This window comes from Vigna radiata, chromosome 6 (assembly GCF_000741045.1).
Source record: "Vigna radiata var. radiata cultivar VC1973A chromosome 6, Vradiata_ver6, whole genome shotgun sequence".
Lineage (NCBI taxonomy): Eukaryota > Viridiplantae > Streptophyta > Magnoliopsida > Fabales > Fabaceae > Vigna > Vigna radiata.
The window spans coordinates 2,572,740-2,593,927 of record NC_028356.1 but is presented as its reverse complement, the minus strand read 5'-3'; the positions used below and the strand labels follow the sequence as shown (position 1 = coordinate 2,593,927).

The following is a 21,188-nucleotide window of genomic DNA, read 5'->3' as shown; positions in this document are numbered from 1 at the left end:
ATGCATCAAATAATATCTTAATTTTACTTAACATAACACTCATTATATGTTAATAAATTTAGGTCATGTTTGTTTAAACCCCAAAAAACATCATTTAATTGGGAGATGTTTTAACATAATTTTATTATTGAAATTAACTTAGACATACATTTCAATTACATTTAACAATTTAAAATTATTAGTCAAAGAATTCTACTAAAATTTAAACATACAAGTCTTCATTTTGCAATGCCTATCATTGCGATAAATCAACAAAAGAAGCCAATGATTGCTGCTCAGTCCTACAAAGGTGAAAATATTCCTATAATCTCAGGAATAATTGGCGCATGATCCCTGCTGGTTGCTGCTAAGCTCAGAACATGGCCAAGGGCTAACCTGATGAGCAAATCCAGACACATCAGAACATTTCCAAGGAGGAGTTCTAGGTTCTGTAACTCCTCGAAGGTTGATATCATAAAGGCAAATATCAGTGAAAGGTGAATTTTTCACCCCTTGTATCAAGCCAGCCTGCAAAACCTTCACACCCCAAACATTCTTAATTGTGACACCCTTCACAAGGGGGAGAGCATTGGGATCAAATTTGTCATCTGGGTGGTCCCCAACATCACCGGCGATCCTTATTCCCTTCCTTGCCTCCTCCATATACACATGAGACACTGTAATATTCTTTATGAATCCACCCCTGCCACTGTTGGTCTTAATGTGAATACCAATTCCCATTTTGTAAAGGTTGATGTGCTCAGCTAGTACATTCTCCACCCCACCAGAGGTTTCACTGCCAACAGCAATTCCAGCAAATGGAGATGATCCACTTACACGCCTGATGGTGATGTTAGAGCTAGGAAGGCCATAAGCAATCCCGTATTCATCCCATCCACTCTTCACAGCCACAAGATCATCTCCAGTAGATATGTATGAATCCTCTATGCACACATTTGAACTTGAATCTGCATCAATGAAATACTTGTATGAATGATATGCAATGATTTTTTCTTTTTACTTGTCTAACCAACCAAATGATACCGTAATATTTCAACCACCAGATTACCCGTGGGTTTTTGCCATTAACTACTGCATTGTAGCGTTGTTAAAAGGTAACACTCATACAAAAATTTGAATATTTAAATGTTTTGTGAATATTTTTCTGTCTAGAAACCAACAACTACTTACCTGGATCAATGCCATCAGTATTTGGAGAGTCGCGTGGCGCCAAAATGGTGACAAATCGAACAACAACATTGCTGCAAAGAAGTCAGACAATTAAGAATCAGATCTAAGGATGAGAACCAGTTGGTTTCTAGAAACAAAGTAACAAAAACTTATAAAGAGCGATGACCCATACCTGCTGTAAACCGGATGTATGTTCCAGAAAGGAGAATTCTTGAAGATTACATTTGAAATAATAATGTCTCTAGAATTTATAAATTCAACAAGGTTTGGTCTGGTAAACTGAAGAGATCTCTGCCTCCACTTATTCCACCACAGATCTCCCTGCCCATCAATTGTTCCATTTTCACCTGTAAAAAATATGAATGACTGGCTTGAGAGACACAGATATAGTTTGGACACCACACCCACTGCTCTTAATAAAATAAATTTTCAGCACTCAACTATAGGGGTAAGCTAGTTTGGATAAAAAATATATAATTTTTAAAATATTTAAATACAATAAATTTCAATTCATCTAATTTTAAATTATTTTATTTTTTAAATATTTTGTTTGAATAATTTAAATTATTAATTTTTAATATGGGTAAAATATTTCAATTTGTAAAAATATTTAAATATTAAATATATTTAATAATTAAAAAATGTCAATTTAGATTATCTATTTAGTTCATTTTGATGTTATTTTTCAATAAAAATGTATTAAAAAAGTTTAACTTATATTGACATTCACTATTATTTTAAATTGATATTACTCAATATTATTTATATTTGATCACAATTATTTAGATTGACATTCAAGAACTATTTTTTACAACATTGTTATTTGAATTTTTTGTCAAACTGTTGGATTGATGTTACTAAAAAGAAATGTCTTCTCCTCTATTCACAAAGAGATCTTAATTAGTATTTGATCAAAGTTAAATTTCAATCACTATTGATAAAGAATAATATATGCAACCATGAAAAAAATAATAATCTCCAACATTAATAATAATAATAAAATCTCTATCTAATATTGAATGAGATAATAATGTCTAAAAGAAGTTCTAACATATCATTAGGATGAAAAAATTGTTGGTCAACATCAATTAAAATAATCCTCCTCAATATTACCCTCTTAGTGAAAGTGTCCCTACTATGATTAAGTTGAGGAAAGAATATAAAGAAAGAATATAAAGAAAGAATATATGAATTTAAGAATATAAAGAAAAAATATGAGTTTAAGAATATATGTACTTTAGGTAGAATTTGAAATTCTATAATTTTAAATAATCAAATTAACTTTATAAAATTCTAATATTTAACAAAATTTAACCAAACAACATATTTATTATAAAATATTCTAAATATTTTACAAAAATAAATTACTCTTAAAATTCTATATTGAAATATACTACAAAGATATTTAACATTTGCATGTATTTACAAAGTGTACCTTAAAACAAAAATGGTTAAGTGGATGAGTTAAATATTTACATAGATCATTAGTATCCATGGATGGGTATTAATTAAGCAATACAAGTGTGTTCTATAACCTCTCATACAAAATTCTAGTATGCAGTATAGTTTTTTTTTTTTTTCACCTTAACATAAAATTTTTAATTCTTATAATAATTACATTACAATTATATTAATAACTATTTCTTATTAATTTAAAAGGTGTAAGAAAATTTAGATAAACAAAAAATATATGTATATTGTAGGCGTTATCATAGTATGATCATAGACATAGTTTAGATATTATGTGGTATATAGTACACACCACGAAACCAGATTCAGTACTAATTTTGAAGTGTCCTAAAAAACAGTTAATGTTAGATACCCACCAGTGATGACCACATCCTGAACTCCATCTCCATGTATAAAACTCATATACCTTCCACCAGGCAGCTCCCTTCCTCTTCCATAAGAAGGCAAGGGTGCAATCAATGGCCAATCCGATGAATCCTAATGAATCAAGCGATGAAGGGCATTAATTAGTCATCAGAAATTGAGTTCTAGTTCATCTGAAACTTTTGATCCATTTTGTTTCTCTCAAAGAATACAATTTGTAAGAAAAGGAAGAAATGATGAAAGTTGTTTACTGTAATTTTGTATCTAGCTAGATCATGGTGCATTCAAAACAGATGAAATTAGCATAGACATGTACAATAATCACCATCTCATATTGATGTTTAATTAAAACAGAGAAATTACAGTAGCATGTGGCAGCACCAGCAGAAGAAGTCTCTACCCCACCACCACTTCATTAGGAAAGAAGACACAGTAATAGTCAGAAATTCCAGCTGCTAAATCTACAATGTGATATGATGCACATAGTGGCATGCATTGATGAAGACGAGACCACTCACTAGTTTCTATCCTCTCAACCTGGGACCCACCATGATCATGGAGATTGTATGTTTCCTACCTTCCATTACGATCCATACCACCCACTATACGAATAAACAACGAATCCATCATAACTACACCCTTTTCATATTTTACGTCTCTTTTTCTTTTTCTTTATGCACGTGAAATGTTTCTAAATTGTCACATCGTATTACCATTTCACGTTCCCTTCTGATATTTTCTTTCCGCATTCTCCTCTAGACACTGGACCTAGCCGACATTGTTTCGCAGCATACACAGTCGTGTTTGTGCAAAATTTAAAATGTCTAAATTAACAAAAAAATAATAATTCGTGTAAAATGTAGATCAAAATTGACAAAAGTTAAACAGTGAATTAAAAATTAATAATCGAGAATTAAAATTAATACACAAAAATAACAAATAAAAATGGTTTGATTGTGTAGTGTTAGTGTAGTGTACCTGCGTGGCCATGATAACGGCACCGGCGGCGAGGAAGAGCGTCATGTGGCTGGTGAGGTTGAAGGGTTCCGTTAAGTAGACTCCGGGAGGGACGTAAAGGAGCGTGCCTCCTACACGTGGCAAGTGCTGAATCCTGTATATGGCCTCCCTGAAGGCCTTGGTGTTGAGGGTGCGGCCATCACCCACGCCGCCGAATTCAGTTATGGAAATGTTATCGCTGCGGAACCCCGACGGCACTATGTTCGAACACGACACCGTTTCGCCCTCGCTAGAAACGAACCGCCAACAACACAAACACAGCAACGTGAAGAAGCGGAGGCGCATTTTTGCTGGATCGGATTCGGAGAAACGAAACGAAAAGGGCTCTGTCTGAAGTTAAGGGCAGTGGGTTCTGCTATGTGCGCACGTATGTGGTTGGTGAAAACATTAAAAGTGGAAGTAATTGTTTGGTTCTGTTGTCCTCACACACAGAGAATCACTTGCACTCTCACACTCTCTTGTAAATGTGCGTGTGGTGATTGAAATTGGATGCAGAACCCTTCAAAATCCTATTGCATTTCTCTTTCCCTTTCCCTTCTTATTTTTGCCAAAACTTTTGAGGAGAAGTTCAAACATGCGTATGGTATTTTTCTTAAAGCGTTTTGTTTTTAAGTTAAAGTTAGTTTGTTAAATTAAAATACTTAGAAAAATTGTATGAGGTTATTTGTGAAAAATATTTATGTACGAGTTAGTTTAATCTATAAGATTTAAATATTGGTTTTTATATAAATATTTATAAATATTAGTTGTCTGTTAACTGAAAAGATTAATTTCTTGGTACATTTGATCTAAGAATCAGCTTGATTCATACCTAACTTCAGATAAAAAGAGAGTTTTTAAATGTTGGTATTTTTTTATTTGGTTTAATACATTATTTGGTCCATTTTTATGGTGGTTTGGTTCAAAATAGTTTCATTTTTGAAAAAAATGCACTAAGGTCCTATATTTCATTAAAAATTGTTCAATATTATCCTTTTGGTAGACGGCGTTAAAATAATAACGGTGCATATGCTAGCGTGACCAAACGTTGATGAGATGTTAAATTGAAGCTTATGTGGCATGTAAAGAGGTTGCACTGTGTAAATATTTAAAAATAAAATAAAATGATGTAAGGTAGGTGGTAGGTTTAAGTCTGGGTTAAAGAAAATTACCCTTATCTAAGAGCGATTTTGCCATTTCTGGGTTCAACATTGTGGTGAGAGTGGTGTTCTGATCATTGTTGTTACCATTGCTGCATAACGAAATGTGCCACCACCAAACCTTGAGGCCACCATGTTGCCGTCACCATCATCAACACAGACCTACGATTCGAAGCAGAGAAAAACAACAAAAAAACCCAGAAATCAAACCCTAGCCACCATGAAACCCTAAATCGTGTCGCCAGTAATTAGGGCAAAATCTCCACCATGCGTTGCCCCTAACCACCATTAAGCAAGAACTGAATCGAAATCCCTAACCTGCAAACCAGAAATTCCAACCCAAATATGAGCAAGAAAATCGCAATCGCAACACCTAGAAACCCAATTCACCCCTACAGCAAACCATAAACATACATAATCACTACCCAAATCGCAGAAACCCTAGTTCGCAAGTAGCATCCATGGGCATCAACCTGCAAATTGCACAAGCCAGAAATGCAAAAATAATGTGAAGGTGAAGCTCAATGTTAACGTTCAGGTGTTTATATGTAATGTTAAATTTAGTTTCCCCTTTGGTCAAAAAATGTGCAATGTGGTCCCCTTTTCAATTTAAAACTGTGTACTTTGGTCTCAAATGGATATCAGCGAAAAACACATGATAGATATCTGACTTAGTTTCCACCTCTAGTCCACCATCTTTGTCCACCTCTACTCCACCATCCACCTCCTCTCCACCATTAGTTTCCACCTCCAGTCCATCATCTTTGTCCACCTCCACTCCACCCTCTATTTCTACCTCAAACCCTAACCTCCAAATCCAACAATAAGAACATCGAGTAAGTAGGCTAGAGTTAGCAATGCTTACCTCATGTATGTACGCTCTTCAAATTTGACCTTCAATAAATCACCACGCCATAGTGATTACAATATCAGTTTCACCAAAATGTTAAACCCAAAAATTGCAATAAAATTCTTAAACCCTAACCCTAACTCCCAAATACCCAGAAATTCACAAGATCATTGTCAATCGAAGAAAATACCTATATTTAACACAAAATCAAATTAAACCCTAACCCCCAAATAACACAACAAGAACATCAGGAGCAAAATCAACAACAATCATCAGTTTCACAACAACGAAAAACCCAAAAATGGCTTAATTTTTTTCTTAAATATTTACATATTAAAATAACTTGACAGAGCCACGTAAGCATCCAAATAAACATCTCAGACAGGTTTTGTCATGCTAGCTACTGTGCCATTAAGATTTTAACGCCCTCTACGAAAAGGACCATAATGAATAATTTTTAATTAAATATGAGACCTTATAGAACTTTTTTCAAAGGTGGGATAATTTTGAATCAAACACCTAAAAAGAGGGACCAAAATATGTATTAAACCTTTTTATTTATATGGTTTGTAAATTTTAAGTAAGTGCGAAATGAAGCTTGATATTAGAAGCACTTGTATTGTGAGAGTTATAATATATAACATTATTTTAATTTAGTTACTTTTGATTTTATACATCACATCATTTTTACTATTTACTTTTTCAATGAAAATTTAATTATATTTTAACTTAAATATTTATTATTGTGAAATATTATTTAAATAAAAGATGTATTTTTAATTTATTTTTCTAATCAAAAGACTTATTTAAGATACATACTCTATGACCAATGAGTCACCTTTTAATTATGTTGCTCGAGTTAATGACAAGATTTATTAGTTATATGATTGAACAATCAACTTTTATCTAAGTTGTTTCAATGAGCTAGTAACGAGGTTGATCGGTCACACGTCAGACTGAACGATCAACTCTTACTTAAGTTGTTCAACGATCTAGTAAAGGGACTAATTAATTATACACCATATAGTAGCGAGATTGATTGGTTATATGTTAGACCAACCGGTCAACTCTTATGCAGGCTGCCCAACAAGTTAGACTGATAGGAAAAACCAATCTGTAAATAAGTTGACATGTTTAACTTTAATATTGATCAACTTAGAGATAAAGTGTGATTATTCATAATTTGACTATAATTAGGTCAATGTTAATAATAATAAAAAAACACATTCCAAAACCTATAAATATAATAAGAAGATAATTGATTTCCATTTATTACACTATTAATATCTAAATTGTCAATTCTTTACTGATTTTAGCATTTGAATGTTTTTTATAAGTATTTTCTAAGCATTTTAGATAAGATGATCGAGATAGTTTAGAATTTAGATAAGACGATTCAAATAACTTAAAAATTAAACAAGAATAACTTTCTAATATTGGACAACATCACACTTTGAGACTGTTAACCTCAACTTCTACACCCAGAACAAAATATAATATCTTAAATTTATTGTCATATTAACATAGTTAATTGCATTGGTCTTATAAGATTCAAATTTGAAAGATATAACTCTATCTATGACTCTGAAATAGAAATGTCTTAAATTTAAAAAATTGTCTTTAGTTGAAGTTGATACATCTAATCTAAGAATTATGATTTATACGTATGTTTCGATTCTAAAGAGTTTTTATTTGCTAATTTCATTTTTATTTAATAAGTTTTATAGTACCTTGTAAATTTTAATGAAGTTTGTTGTTAACCGATCTGTTCACTAAACTAAGACGTCTACATTTAGTTGAAAAATTACAATATGTTCTAATCATTACAAAATGAAATATATCTCACTTTTATAATAACTTGCAACTGAATTAAAAATATTTTATTCCCACGATAATACAACACAATTGTATACAATTTAAAAGAAGTTGATTTTGAAAAAAAAAACAGAAAGCATATTATTATTTACATTGGTCATTTATATACATTTGAAACAATATACGAATAATTTACATATTAAATATTTGAAACAATATTTGAATAATTTATAGACATTGTGTACAAATATTTGAAATAATGTAAGAATGTAAAAACTAAAAGTAAAAATATCAAATTATAAAAAATAATATTTTTGAAATATGCTTAATAATATTATGTTATTCTTTGTGACTAATTAATGTTATCTTAATACCTTGAGGTAAAGCATGCATATATATACTTAACTTTAATAATTAAAATTCAAATATATTGTCCTGAGTTCATTACGATAAAAGTCGCATCGAATTTATCTTTGACAAAGCTGAGTCAAGATAAATCAAATTAAGTCAACTTCAATTTTGACCAAGTTGAATTTTATATCATGTCATGATAATTTAGGTTAAGAAAATGATTACTAAAGATTCACATAAAACAATGTAGAATTAAACCAAACCCAAATTAGGTTAGCTTGGCTCGGTCAAACAAGTTGAGTTGGATTCTAACCTTCAATCATGTTATAATTAGTAAAAATAAATAAGAATTAATTTATAATTAATGTTACATATTTTGAGTCAATTTATAATTTAAAATATTTCAAACAAGTGTGATATTATAAAGTTATTTATAAATTAATTAAAATTTTATATTACATCAAATCTACTTTTGTCCTTATCATATTTTACTTTTAAGTAAAAAAACTTAAAATGATGAAGACTTTTTCAATTCACTTATATGAGGAATCAACAAAAAAAAAATTGTTTATGTTTCGATAGTGAGGTCAAGAAATACTTTTCTATACTTAAGTACTGGTCTCCTTTTGTCACCTGCTATCCCAGTTATTTTTACTTTCTGCTCAAGTTAGCTACAAAGTCCAATCGGTTCTCACAAGTATAGTATTAATTTCACAATAAAGACAATCATCTACATTCTTACCTTACTTTTGTATTTATAAGTTTCGAGGTGGACTTTTAATTAGGATTGACCCAACTACGACCCAGAAGTTTCTAGACATGCTTTGTCTCGTTAATTGTCTTGAGTTTAGGAAAAGTTATTTATATTTGTACTTACCAATCAGTCACTCCTGAAACATAGATCGACTATGACCCTTTTTTAGTTGTTTGGGAAAATGTGATTGATGAGACTATCTGATCCATATACGCAAGAGAATACATTGATAGATCGATTATATGGTACAATGAGTTATTATATTGATCTATATAAATCATAAATCAAATTAACATATCCTCACATTATTCATCTATATTCACTTTGGTACTCCGAGTCGACAATTGAATTTCTTCATAAATTTTCTTTTCTTAAAGAATTTTTATTTCTCTCAAGTTAAAGTAGCTCCTTCCAAGTACTAACACTTGAAAAGTTATAAAATATCATTCGTTGGGCAAACAATATATAATAAATGACTGCACCAGTAAAATAAGAATAAAAATACTATTGTAAATTGGTTGAGACTATAAACAAAATCGGTTTTCTCAGACATTAGATGAACATAAAAGAAGAACTAGAAAATAAACTCATAAATAAGTGTTTCCAACTACTTTTTGTTTTTATTTGTTGAGAGTAGTAAGAGTGTAACTCACGGTTTGTGTTGGTGGGTGAGTTTAAATGTTATGATAATATCTTAATGCGAATCTTTTATATTTAGTTTGTATAATTTATGGGTTAAATGAGTTTTATTAGAAGCTTTCATGAGTTAACTCTATAATTAATATTACTAAATTTAATTCAATCTATAATTTATTTATTTTTTATGTGTTTTTTATAGATGCACTATTCAATATGATGGTAAAAGATTTTAAAATGTCTATTATAACTGCGAGCTAACTTACCATTTTATTTTGTGTATTATAAAGACTAATGCAAAATAAAAATTTAGTCAAATGTAAGAAAATAAATATAATTTATATGTATTAACAAATTGCGAAAAATGACTTTCTAGATAGGTAAATTTCATCTTCAATGGAAAAAAGAAGTAAGAATCACAATGTATGAGGAATGAAAATAGAAAATTTAATATATGAATATGGATCAAAATTGTATGCTTACACGTCAACTATTTTTTTTTAATTATATTTCCTAATATTTTAATAATTATATTTAACTAGTAAACTCATTCATTTACACTAAACATGAAAAAAAGAAAATCAAATGTAAATAAAATTATGAATTAAATGTATTTTTACTGGTTAACTTGGTTTGTAAATTATAACTCGTTCATATTTGACCGTTTGAAACGCGTTAGAATATTATATTCATTATTTTTTTTAAAATTAAGAATTAAATTACATTAAAGTAAAGAAAAGACAAATTTTAATTGTGTTAAAATTTAGAAACTAAACCCTAAATTTATTGATTATGAATTCATTGAAAAGTATAATATGATTGTAAGAAAATTAAGATGGACAATAATTACACATATAACATGGCTTATTAACTACATTTATACACATGTTTTATTATTAATTTTATTTAAAGTTTGAGAGGTTTTGTAATTTTTTTATGCATGAAGAATTTTTTTATTATAAATAATATTAATCATAAACTTCACACCAAAAACAAATACATACATTTAAACATATGCATCCTCCACACACACATACCTTACACAACATAACACGTGCACACATGAAAACAGACTTAATATAAACTTAATATTTGACTTACAACTATAAAATTTAATCTCGCTTTATCACATATTTGGAACCATGACCCATTTCAATTTTTCCACTATCAACATTAAAAGTATTTATTTTTGTAATTTTAACAGCAAAAACAAACATTAAATGCCCATGTGCACAATAAATATGAGAAATTAAATGTCTAAATAACCATATATTCTAACGTCATCACTATTCAATGACTTTGAGACAAAAGAGGAATATGAACAATAAATATTTATACGTTATAACTTATATTTAATCATTTTTACGAACGTAAAATGATAGTTTGATGCATTTCAGTTATTGTTGATCACCATAATGACAACTAAAAACAATGAAAGAAATAAGACAAAATGACAAGTTTAAAAAAAAAACAACTCATGTCGTAAAGGCTGAAATTGGTCCACGCCCATCACTATATATAGCTCATACTTATGTTCCATTTGATATCAAAACATACATCTATTTTAAAAAGCCTTTTTGCATAAAAACTAGTTTTAGAAAATGAAGGTGTTTTTAGCTTTTCTAGCTCTTCTAGTTTTTATGGTCCTTACAATTACAGCTTTTGAGTCAGATTCACCCTTAAATGATGGTACAATTTCAAAAGGACCAAAATCACAAAAGTCATTAGTTATAGCTTCAAATCTACCAAACACGTCTCTTACAACTTTTGATTCTCCAAGATCTGTTATAGTTTCAAAATCACCAAATAAACCTTCACATTCTCGAAGATTTGTTATATCTTCAAATCCACCAAATAAACCTTCAAGTTCTCCAAAGTTTGTTATAGCTTCAAATCCACCAAATAAACCTTCACGTTCTCCAAGATTTGTTATAGCTTCAAATCCACCAAATAAACCTTCAAGTTCTCCAACGTTTGTTATAGCTTCAAATCCACCAAATAAACCTTCAGGTTCTCCAAGGTTTGTTATAACTTCAAATCCACCAAATAAACCTTCAAGTTCTCCAAAGTTTGTTATAGCTTCAAATCCACCAAATAAACCTTCAGGTTCTCCAAGGTTTGTTATAGCTTCAAATCCACCAAATAAACCTTCAGGTTCTCCAAAGCTTGTTATAGCTTCAAATCCATCAAATAAACCTTCAGGTTCTCCAAAGCTTGTTATAGCTTCAAATCCANGCTTGTTATAGCTTCAAATCCATCAAATAAACCTTCAGGTTCTCCAAAGCTTGTTATAGCTTCAAATCCATCAAATAAACCTTCAGGTTCTCCAAGGTTTCTTATAGCTTTAAATCCACCAAATAAACTTTCAAGTTCTCCAAAATTTATTATAGCTTCCAATCCACCAAATAAATTTGTTGCAAGTTTCAAAATACCCCAGACAACTAGTAGAACTTTGAGGTTTTTATAGCCTTACATTATAACTTCTTGCTAAAGCATAGAAGGCAATAATGTAATAAACAATAATATTTGAAAAGTTAATTTCTTCTCAAATACCTTGTTGACAATATATATGAAATAAACGTTCTATATTATAAATAATAACTACTGAATTTTGAAAAATTGTATCTCTAACAACTTTTTTACAACTGCTAACAACTTTTTTACAACCACTTATGTGACAATTTATAACTGATCAATTTCAAATATACGAGCAATAAAATAGTAACGCATAATGTGTTGCCAAAAAGTTATTAAAAGAAGCTGTTAAAATATTATTATCCAATGAATATTTTAACCATACATATTATCCCATACATTAATCACATGTAATTAAAATTATCATGTGTTTATCATTTTCAGATTAAAGATAACAATTAACTACTAAAATAAAACTACACAAATCCAAGGTCATGCAAAGTTATCAACTCAAGATTATAAAAAAAGAAACAAAATATTAAAAGATAAAAATATTTATTTTATTCTAATATTTTAAGAGATGAATTTAAATTTTAAATTTAACTTAACATTATAAAACTGACTTATAAATTATAAATTAGTTTTATATGTAAATTTTAATACATTTTTCTATATCTCTGTATATATAATTCAATAAGTCTTTTAAACCATAAATATTATTGTAATAAATTTTAAAAACTATAATATTATCTTAAAGAATAACATCACTATTTTTAAATAATTATACTATTTATTTTATCTTACTTAAATAAAAATAAAACTTGAAAAAAATAAACTTTAAGTCCGTGATTAAATTTATATATCAAAAGAAATATATGGTATTATAAGATCTGAATTTAAAAAAACAAATGCAATAGTTTTTAAAGAGTATTGTGACTAAGAAAAATTAAAATAATAATAATAAAATAAGTAGAAAAAAAAACAAATAAAAGGATTTATGAATTAAAAAATAATAGTTAATAAATATATTATTCTTTTTAAAAATATTCTTGAGATAAAATAAGAAGAAAAAAGAAAAAAAAAAAGAAAAAACAGAAAACAAGAAAAAGAAAGAAATAGAATAAGATAAGATAGCATTTAAGGAATGTAATCACGACTTTAAAGATAATTAATAATAAATTTGAAACCATAAATAACTTATATATTAAAATAACTTTGAAATCTTGAAATAAGATATCTTGATATTGTTTTTAATTAAATTTTTTAAAAAGTAATAAATTTATTTAATTTTTTCTTTATATGTTTAATTAAACCACTAACGTAAACATAGGTGACAACAGTATAAATGTAAGATATTGGAGAGTGTTGTATTCATCGAAATCAAAATAAAAACAAGAGTGAAAAGAAAAAGAGTTTGAAAATGAAGAGAGTGTCAACTTTGATTGTGTTACTTCTGACAGTTGCAGCCATGAAGCCTGCGAATGGATTCAGTTGTGTGGAGGCAAAACTTTCATTGTTGGCATGCTTACCTTTTCTGACCAGCAGTCAAAATAGCCCTTCAAGTGCTTGTTGTAATGCAGTGAGCAATGTGAGAGCATCAGCACCTACAAAACCTGAACTTCGTGAGGCATGTCAATGTCTTACGGCAGCCGTGGGTGAATTTCCAAACCTTGACAAAGACAGAGCCATTCAACTTCCTAAACTATGTAACGTTGATGTCGGTTTTCCCCTCACCAAAGACATTGACTGTAACACGTAAGAAAATATTCTTTTTTATTTATATTATTTTTCTTAATTTATACATACTCATAATTCTCATTATTCTTACGTATTTTCTTTTTCAGGATCTCTCTTTAAGCAAGAGTTTAAAGGATGAAACGGGACATTGAAAATGCTTGATTATATGCTTTCAACTTCCTTTCCTTTTCATGAAAAAAAAATAAGATTGTTTTCTCAACTTGTTCCAACAGGCATTTTTGTTGAAAATGATTATTACTTAATTAATAGATATATCTGTTGTTGGTATCCATTTCTTCTTAGACTCTCTTTGCATTTAATTATGATGTATGGTTTTATTGTTTGAGATTCGCTTAAACAAAAATAATCAAAATTAAACTATTATTTTCGTTTTCTATTAACTAAAACCATCATATCTTCTACTAAGTGGATTTAAGTAAACAAGATAATAGAGAAACAATCATTGTCACTTAATATTAAAGAAAAAAATTAAACGGGACATTAATTCAATTAAAAAATATAAATTTTTTTAATGCTTAAAAAAAATCTAATAGAGACTCTATTAAACATATCACTTTTTTCCATGGCTAAGCACCGAAATCAGATCGCATGTATATTCTTTAATATTTGACAAGAAACTATACAACACTAGAGATAGACATTTACGAAGTGCATGGATATTTTCATTGATTTCTACCACAATGACTTTAACCAATTGTGATTAGTGACTTTTAAATAGTGTATGAATTTTAAAATAATATATATAATGTAACTTTTATACGAAGAGGAGTAAATGTGACAAATGAAACATATTATATGTGTGACATGATTAATGATTTATTTGAGTATCACCAATACTAGAAATAATGAAGATTTTTTGAATTATGTAATTTGAAACTTATTTTAAAATTTAAAAATACTTTTCGAATTACATAGTTCAGATTTTTTTTTTAATACGTTAGAGATTGTGTAATTCCAAAAGTATTTTAGGATCCAAAAATGTTTTTTAAATTACACATTTGAGAAGAGGTGAAGTAACTTTGACTATTTTATTAAGGGGTAATTTTGGATTTATAAATTTTATAATGGTGCAAAAAGAAAAAAGGAGATGCAGGAAGGAAAATGTTGCACCTAAACCACGTTACCCCTTGGACTCTTGATGGGTGAGCTTTGGGTCCTAGCCCATCTAGCACCACCATGCAGCAAGTAGTCATGCTTGCCAATTTTCCTCCAATCAGGTCTTACTTTTCTCCATGGGAAATTTACTTCTATTCCAACAATTCTCTTTGTTGAGCCTGGTGTCACTGAATGGTTGGGTTATATGGGAAGTTTGACTGTTTTATATTAAATTAATAAAAGTATCATATGATTTAATTGATTAGAACTTAAAAGTTTTATGAATATGTATAAGTCTCGTAGAGTTCTTAAGACAAGTTACAATCTAATCTTCGTGTTTGGATTCGATTCGATTAGATTTGAAAAAAAATGGATTAATTTTAAATTCAATTCATTTATTATTCGATTCATTTGAGTTAAACATGTGATGTTCATTTAATTTAATTTAATTATTTATTATTTTACATTTTAATATTATTAATCAATAGATTAATAATCATTAACTTTTGTATAATAATTTATTTTTTCACTTTATCTAATGTAAGATTTAAACTCACGCTTAAATTTCGAACAATATTTTCCCATACAAGATCTTTAACAAACAATTCTCAGTGCAGAAACTGCTTAGCATCATTAACAATGTCAAGAGCCATGATAATCGCAACTTCTTTGCCATATAATGATAAGAATCACAGCTGCTCTAAGGATAAAATGATATTTCAAAAAATTCAATTAAAAATATTTAAATTCATTAGATACTTTAAACTCAATTAAGTATTGAAATAATATTGATTATCATATTTCAATACATCTTGAGAGAATAATCAGGTAAGTGCATGTACAATATGTTACTCACTTCTTTAATGTTGAATAATCACCATTTACATTATGATAATAAAAAAATAATATTCTTATTATCTCATCTCATAGTTGAATATAGATTGGTTTGATTTGAAGCCAAAAAATACATAAATTCACAATCATTATTACAAAAATCTCCCTTTTTATTATTACTGAATGTGTTACATTTGTTTTAGGTTTAAAGACGGAGATTTAAGTGTCTGGGTTTTTTTTAATGAACCTATTTTTCACACATTATCTTTCTCATTCTTTCAAAATTTCAAAATTTTTACTCCTCTCTCTTGTTTTGCTCGCTGGCCCCAACGTTTCTTTTCAAATCTTCATCTGTGTAAAATAACTTTCTTTGCCCTCTGTCAATAGCACCTTCCAATTTCTTTCCATTTCTTTCTTCGAATCTTCATCTGTCAATCGCAGCTTTCAATTGGTAATGGTTTTTCCTTTGTCCTCTCTGGCTTTTGGAATTTTCTTTTCACTTCTCACTTTGCCCTCTTTCATGTTTGTTTCTGTGAAGAGATTTGATCTCAGGCGCTGCGTTTTCCCAAATCTGCGGTGCGTCTGGGACCGACTGCTTTTCGGGTTCAGTGGCTCTGTCCCTGCGTCGTGGGTTCGGTGCTTCGCGTGTTCGCAGTTGTATCGCAGGTTCCGATGTCGGCTTCCACGGTGTCCATCACCGCGGCGAACCCGGGGGCGCGTCGGAGGCCGGTGCTCGCTGCCGAGAGGAAAACCGCCACCAACATCGAGCTCCTCACCAATGACGTTGCTGCCTCCCCCGCAGTCGCGACTTCCGGCGATGGTGCCACGGGTGCCGGGCGCGACCTTAGCCACCACTCCATTCGAGGCGAGGCGGTTCTTGACCGGATCCCTCGGGATTTGGCTCCGGTGAAGAAGGTCGCCGGGTCAGGTGGGAACTCCGCATCGCTTCAACAGCGGCGGGCGAGGAAGTCTGCCGCGAAGGCAGAGAAGCCGCGGTGGCTGACGGTGGTGAGCATTTTCGGGAAGAATTTAGTGCTGTTGGTGGTGCTTGCGGGGCTGGTTCAGTTGATCCGGCGGCTGGCGTTGAAGTCCAGTGATGGTGATGTCGGAGGGTACGCTGGGTTGTCGGAATTCGAGGGAAGGATTTCGGATGTGGAGGGGCTGTTGAAGAAGACGGCTAAGATGATTCAGGTGCAAGTTGATGTGGTGGATAAGAAGATTGAAGATGAGGTTAGAGGGTTAAGAAAGGAATTGAATGAGAAAATTGAGGAGAAAGGGGTGATTTTTCAAAGTGGGTTGAAGAAATTGGAGGCAAGGAGTGAGGAATTGGAGAGGTATTTGAGTGAGTTAAAAGGGGAGGATTGGTTATCAAAGGAAGAGTTTGAGAAATTTGTTGAGGAAGTGAGGAGTGTGAAGGGGGGTGGGTTCCAGGGTGGTGGTTTGGATGAAATAAGAAATTTTGCAAGAGAAGTGATTGAGAAGGAGATTGAGAAACATGCTGCTGATGGGCTTGGGAGAGTGGATTATGCTCTAGCCACCAGCGGCGCTGCGGTGGTGAAGCATTCGGAGGTGTATCATATGAGGACGGGAAATTGGTTAAAGTTGGTCAGAAATGGTGTCCACCCGAGTGCGGAGAGGATGTTAAAACCGAGCTTTGGCGAGCCAGGGCAGTGTTTCCCCTTGAAAGATAGTAAAGGGTTTGTTCAGATTAGGCTTCGCACTGCCATCATTCCCGAGGCTGTCACCTTGGAACATGTAGCAAAGGTGACAAATTTTCGTTCTAAATCTAAACATTGTCGTGTTCATGTCACTCTGTTAGTATGGTATATAACGTGTTTTTGTACTGTTCCTTAAATTTACTTAAATATTAGAATAGATGAAATGTTTGATATCGAAATTTATGTTTGCAAATATATTATGCATATCTCATGTTTATGCACTTGGCCGTCTTTCTGCTTGTGGCAAACTCAGTTTATGAATTTGCAATTGGATGATGTGCCATGCAAAAGGTTTATTTATCCCCTAATACATCACATGGATGTAACTATTTTATTGATAAGTTTTCGCCTCTGGGTGACATTTTTATAAAAGATACAGTTTTTTGTTTTTCTTTGTACTTATGCCAGTGATGCTAAACTTGATGAAGTGTGATTTGGGAGATTATTAGCTGTTAGGAGTTATAGTGTATATTTTGGGATCAAACAAGAGAAACGATTAATAGGGTATTTTGATTCAAGAGAGTATGAAGCTTATTGTGTATATTATTGGGGGCGGGGGTGGACTATCATATGTTTTAAGATAATGATACTGTTTTTTATGATAATGATATTGAGCCACGTTTAACGACAGGGTTCATAAATCCTATTTAAGTTTTTAATGAGGCTCTGATCTGATGATATATTCTGCTGGAAGTTGCTAGACATGGTTTTACCTTGGATGGGATCATTTGGGCTGAAATTCATTGAATTATTGTTAAAGATAACATGAATTGATTCATAGAAATTCCAGGATGGCTGTTTATCTGTATCATATCGTATGTATATCTGCTTTTTGTTTGGCATGGATGAATATAACATTATGGCGTATTTTATCATTTTTTGTTGGTGCTTTTCTTGCAAGTTTTAAATGATTTCCATCTAACCTGCATATTTGTTTGTTGCATCTAATTTCTTATCTGCTAGTATTTAGTTTGCTACTCTCTTTGAATAGGATAAATTTCTGATCGGAATATGTTTAATGAGACTATAAACATGACCATGTATATTGTCTTTGTACATGGGTATATATTACATTTATTTAAAGTACTTTTTCTTGTCTATATCTAAGAAATTTCTGAAGTTTATTCATTTTCTTAGAGGATTATATCAGATCAAACAATGTCCTATAGATTTTGTGGCCCAAATTAGTATTTTAAGATTGATTATTAGACTATTAGACTATTAGACTATTAGACTATTATAAGATACCTTGTAATTTCTTAGTGCATTGGTAGGACCAAAAGTGAATACAATAACACTAATAAAGTTGAGAAAGTTAAGTGATGTTTTACTTGTAACTTTATTTCTTATTTTCATTTTCTGTTTTCGCTTTTTACTTGTAACTAATAAATGACATTTTGTTTTCAATTTATCTCCTGTTTCTAAATATTTGTTTAAAGAAAACAAATAAATGGTTTTCAAGGTTTCCTGTACAAATATTAAAAACCAGAAAATTGATTGAGAAAAGTTTAAACAAGAAATAAAAGAATAAGTAAATGGCCCTTTGGTTGCTTTTGTTCTGTACATCGAAGAGAATGATATTAATTTAAACTAGTCATTTCTTCCCGAGTTCTATTTGGTTGCTACACTGAATCCAATTTTTTTTTATACTTTTAAATTTTAGTACTGATAATTTTTCTGTCCAACAGAGCGTTGCATATGACAGATCAAGTGCCCCTAAAGACTGTAGGGTCTCTGGTTGGCTGCAGGGCGNTAATGGTGATTCTNCANTTGACNTTGAAAAGATGTATCTTCTATCAGAATTTACGTATGACCTTGAGAAGAGCAATGCTCAGACATTCAACGTGTTGAATTCAGGTGCTTTTGGTCTCATCGACACGGTAAGGCTCGATTTTACATCCAACCATGGAAGCCCTTCACACACATGTATATATCGGTTTAGAGTTCATGGTCACGAACCTGACTCAGTTTCTATGATGACATTGGAGTCATAATGTGTATGCCAGTGTTTTGCTTTGAGTTTTGTGAGTTTCTGTGTAATTGTTCAGTGTATTTTGTTTAGATGTAGAATAGGATGTTGTGGACTCCTTAACTGTTAGATGCAGTCATTTTTAACTTATTATTGCTGCCTCAAATGGACATTGTATGTACTGTATGATTCTGATATAGGCAATTGGTAAATCTTGTTTCTGGCAAAGCATTTTTTTTTCTTCTTGCAGTTCATTTCGGTTTTCTCTTGTTCAGATGCTTTATTTCAGTTTTTGTTTTCATTCTTTTAGCCTCGTTCTTTTGAATGTACAAGTTTTTCTGATTCCTTATATATATACATATATGTATATATGTACATATATGTATATACTATATGACAAGTCTTTTTTTACTCTCTTTTTTATTTAATCTGATTAAAACTTTTATCCAATAATAACGATTATATTCGAAAGCTCTTGTATTTTTAAAATTGTGGTTGGTTTGGCTTTTCTTATGAAGGAAAGAGAGACACAAAGCTAATCATAATTAGACTATTCAATAATTTCATAACATCATTAATCATGTATTAATTCTTGTTTATAATTATGTTAATTTATCCTTAGATACTTTTGAGACATCTTATGGTTCCAACACTCTAACTATTAAAACTTGCCTTAATAATTTTAGGGTTAAATATGATTTTAGTCCCTTAAGAATCACACGATTTTGGGTTTAGTCCCTATTCAAACTATTGATTACTTTTAATCCTCATAGTTTTGAAACTGTTATAAATAGTTTCTAATTTTGGACGGCGTCAATTTTTTTTACGTGGCTAACGACTAGTCCACATCTCATGCCATGTATGAATTTAAGAATCACACGATTTTAGGTTTAGTTCCTATTCGAAACATTGATTACTTTTAATCTTTATAGTTTTGAAACTGTTATAAATAGTTTCTAATTTTGGACGGCGTAAATTTTTTTTTCGTGGTTAACGGCTAGTCCACATCTCATGCCATGTATGAATTTATTCTATGACACCTTTTCTTTTCTTTTTATTCCAAATTTACACTTAAGCCCCTAATTTCTTCAAATTTCTTCCATGTTTACACTTTAAAAGGAACATTCGCAGTTAGACACCGCAATTAGATTAACTCATTAGCAGTCATCTCCCAGTACAGAAACACGAAAGGCGAAACCCAAATAGCCATTCAACCTCCAACGCAAGGCCGCCACACCTACCTTTCATGCCGCAACAAAAACCCTAAGCCAACCACCTGCAAACCCCGAACAGAAGTGCAATCGTCATCTCCTTCAAATCGCGTCGTCATCATCATCGATTCTGTTATGTTATGTTCTAAGGGAATGGTCGAAAAAAAATAAAATTACACTTTTTGCAAGCTTTGGTTATCAATCTGCCATGGACGCGTTTTTCATTGAAAAATTGACTTGTCCCATTGGAAAGGGGGAGGTTCTGGGAGAACTTGGTATGAAAAGTTGTTTTTATTATTCTGGACATCCTTTTCAATAGAAAAAGTAGGTTTTAGAATCGACGAAGGTGAAAGGATGAGAGAATAAAGTTTTTAAAAATTAAGAATAACATATTTATAAAGTTGACAAGGAAGGCAAGAAAAAAGGAATAGAATTTTTGGCGTGAAGACTAACTCAAGTTTATGAATTTGCAATTGGATGATGTGTCATGCAAAAGGTTTATTTATCCCCTAATACATCACATGGATATAACTATTTTATTGATAAGTTTTCGCCTCTGGGTGACATTTTTATAAAAGATACAGTTTTTTGTTTTTCTTTGTACTTATGCCAGTGATGCTAAA

The 21,188-nt window shown here is 30.9% G+C and overlaps 3 protein-coding genes across 3 annotated transcripts; 2 read left to right on the top strand and 1 right to left on the bottom strand.

The window, feature by feature from the left end:
- Positions 1 to 119: 119 nt before the first annotated feature.
- Positions 120 to 4,607, bottom strand: LOC106765314 (probable polygalacturonase). Its single transcript, XM_014649890.2, has 5 exons — positions 3,982 to 4,607; positions 2,997 to 3,117; positions 1,343 to 1,517; positions 1,171 to 1,241; positions 120 to 947 (listed from the first exon to the last, which is right to left on the bottom strand). The coding sequence occupies exons 1-5, from the start codon at positions 4,303 to 4,305 to the stop codon at positions 310 to 312; spliced, it is 1,329 nt and encodes a 442-aa protein (XP_014505376.1). The 5' UTR covers positions 4,306 to 4,607; the 3' UTR covers positions 120 to 309.
- Positions 4,608 to 13,360: 8,753 nt separating this feature from the next.
- On the top strand, positions 13,361 to 13,952 carry LOC111241775 (non-specific lipid-transfer protein A-like). Its single transcript, XM_022781645.1, has 2 exons — positions 13,361 to 13,735; positions 13,825 to 13,952. Exons 1-2 carry the CDS (start codon positions 13,401 to 13,403, stop codon positions 13,835 to 13,837), a joined length of 348 nt encoding a protein of 115 aa, XP_022637366.1. The 5' UTR covers positions 13,361 to 13,400; the 3' UTR covers positions 13,838 to 13,952.
- Positions 13,953 to 15,927: 1,975 nt separating this feature from the next.
- On the top strand, positions 15,928 to 19,583 carry LOC106765361 (SUN domain-containing protein 1). The gene is made up of 3 exons (XM_014649944.2): positions 15,928 to 16,118; positions 16,206 to 17,431; positions 19,074 to 19,583. The coding sequence occupies exons 2-3, from the start codon at positions 16,340 to 16,342 to the stop codon at positions 19,377 to 19,379; spliced, it is 1,398 nt and encodes a 465-aa protein (XP_014505430.1). The 5' UTR covers positions 15,928 to 16,118; positions 16,206 to 16,339; the 3' UTR covers positions 19,380 to 19,583.
- The last annotated feature ends 1,605 nt before the right edge of the window (positions 19,584 to 21,188 follow it).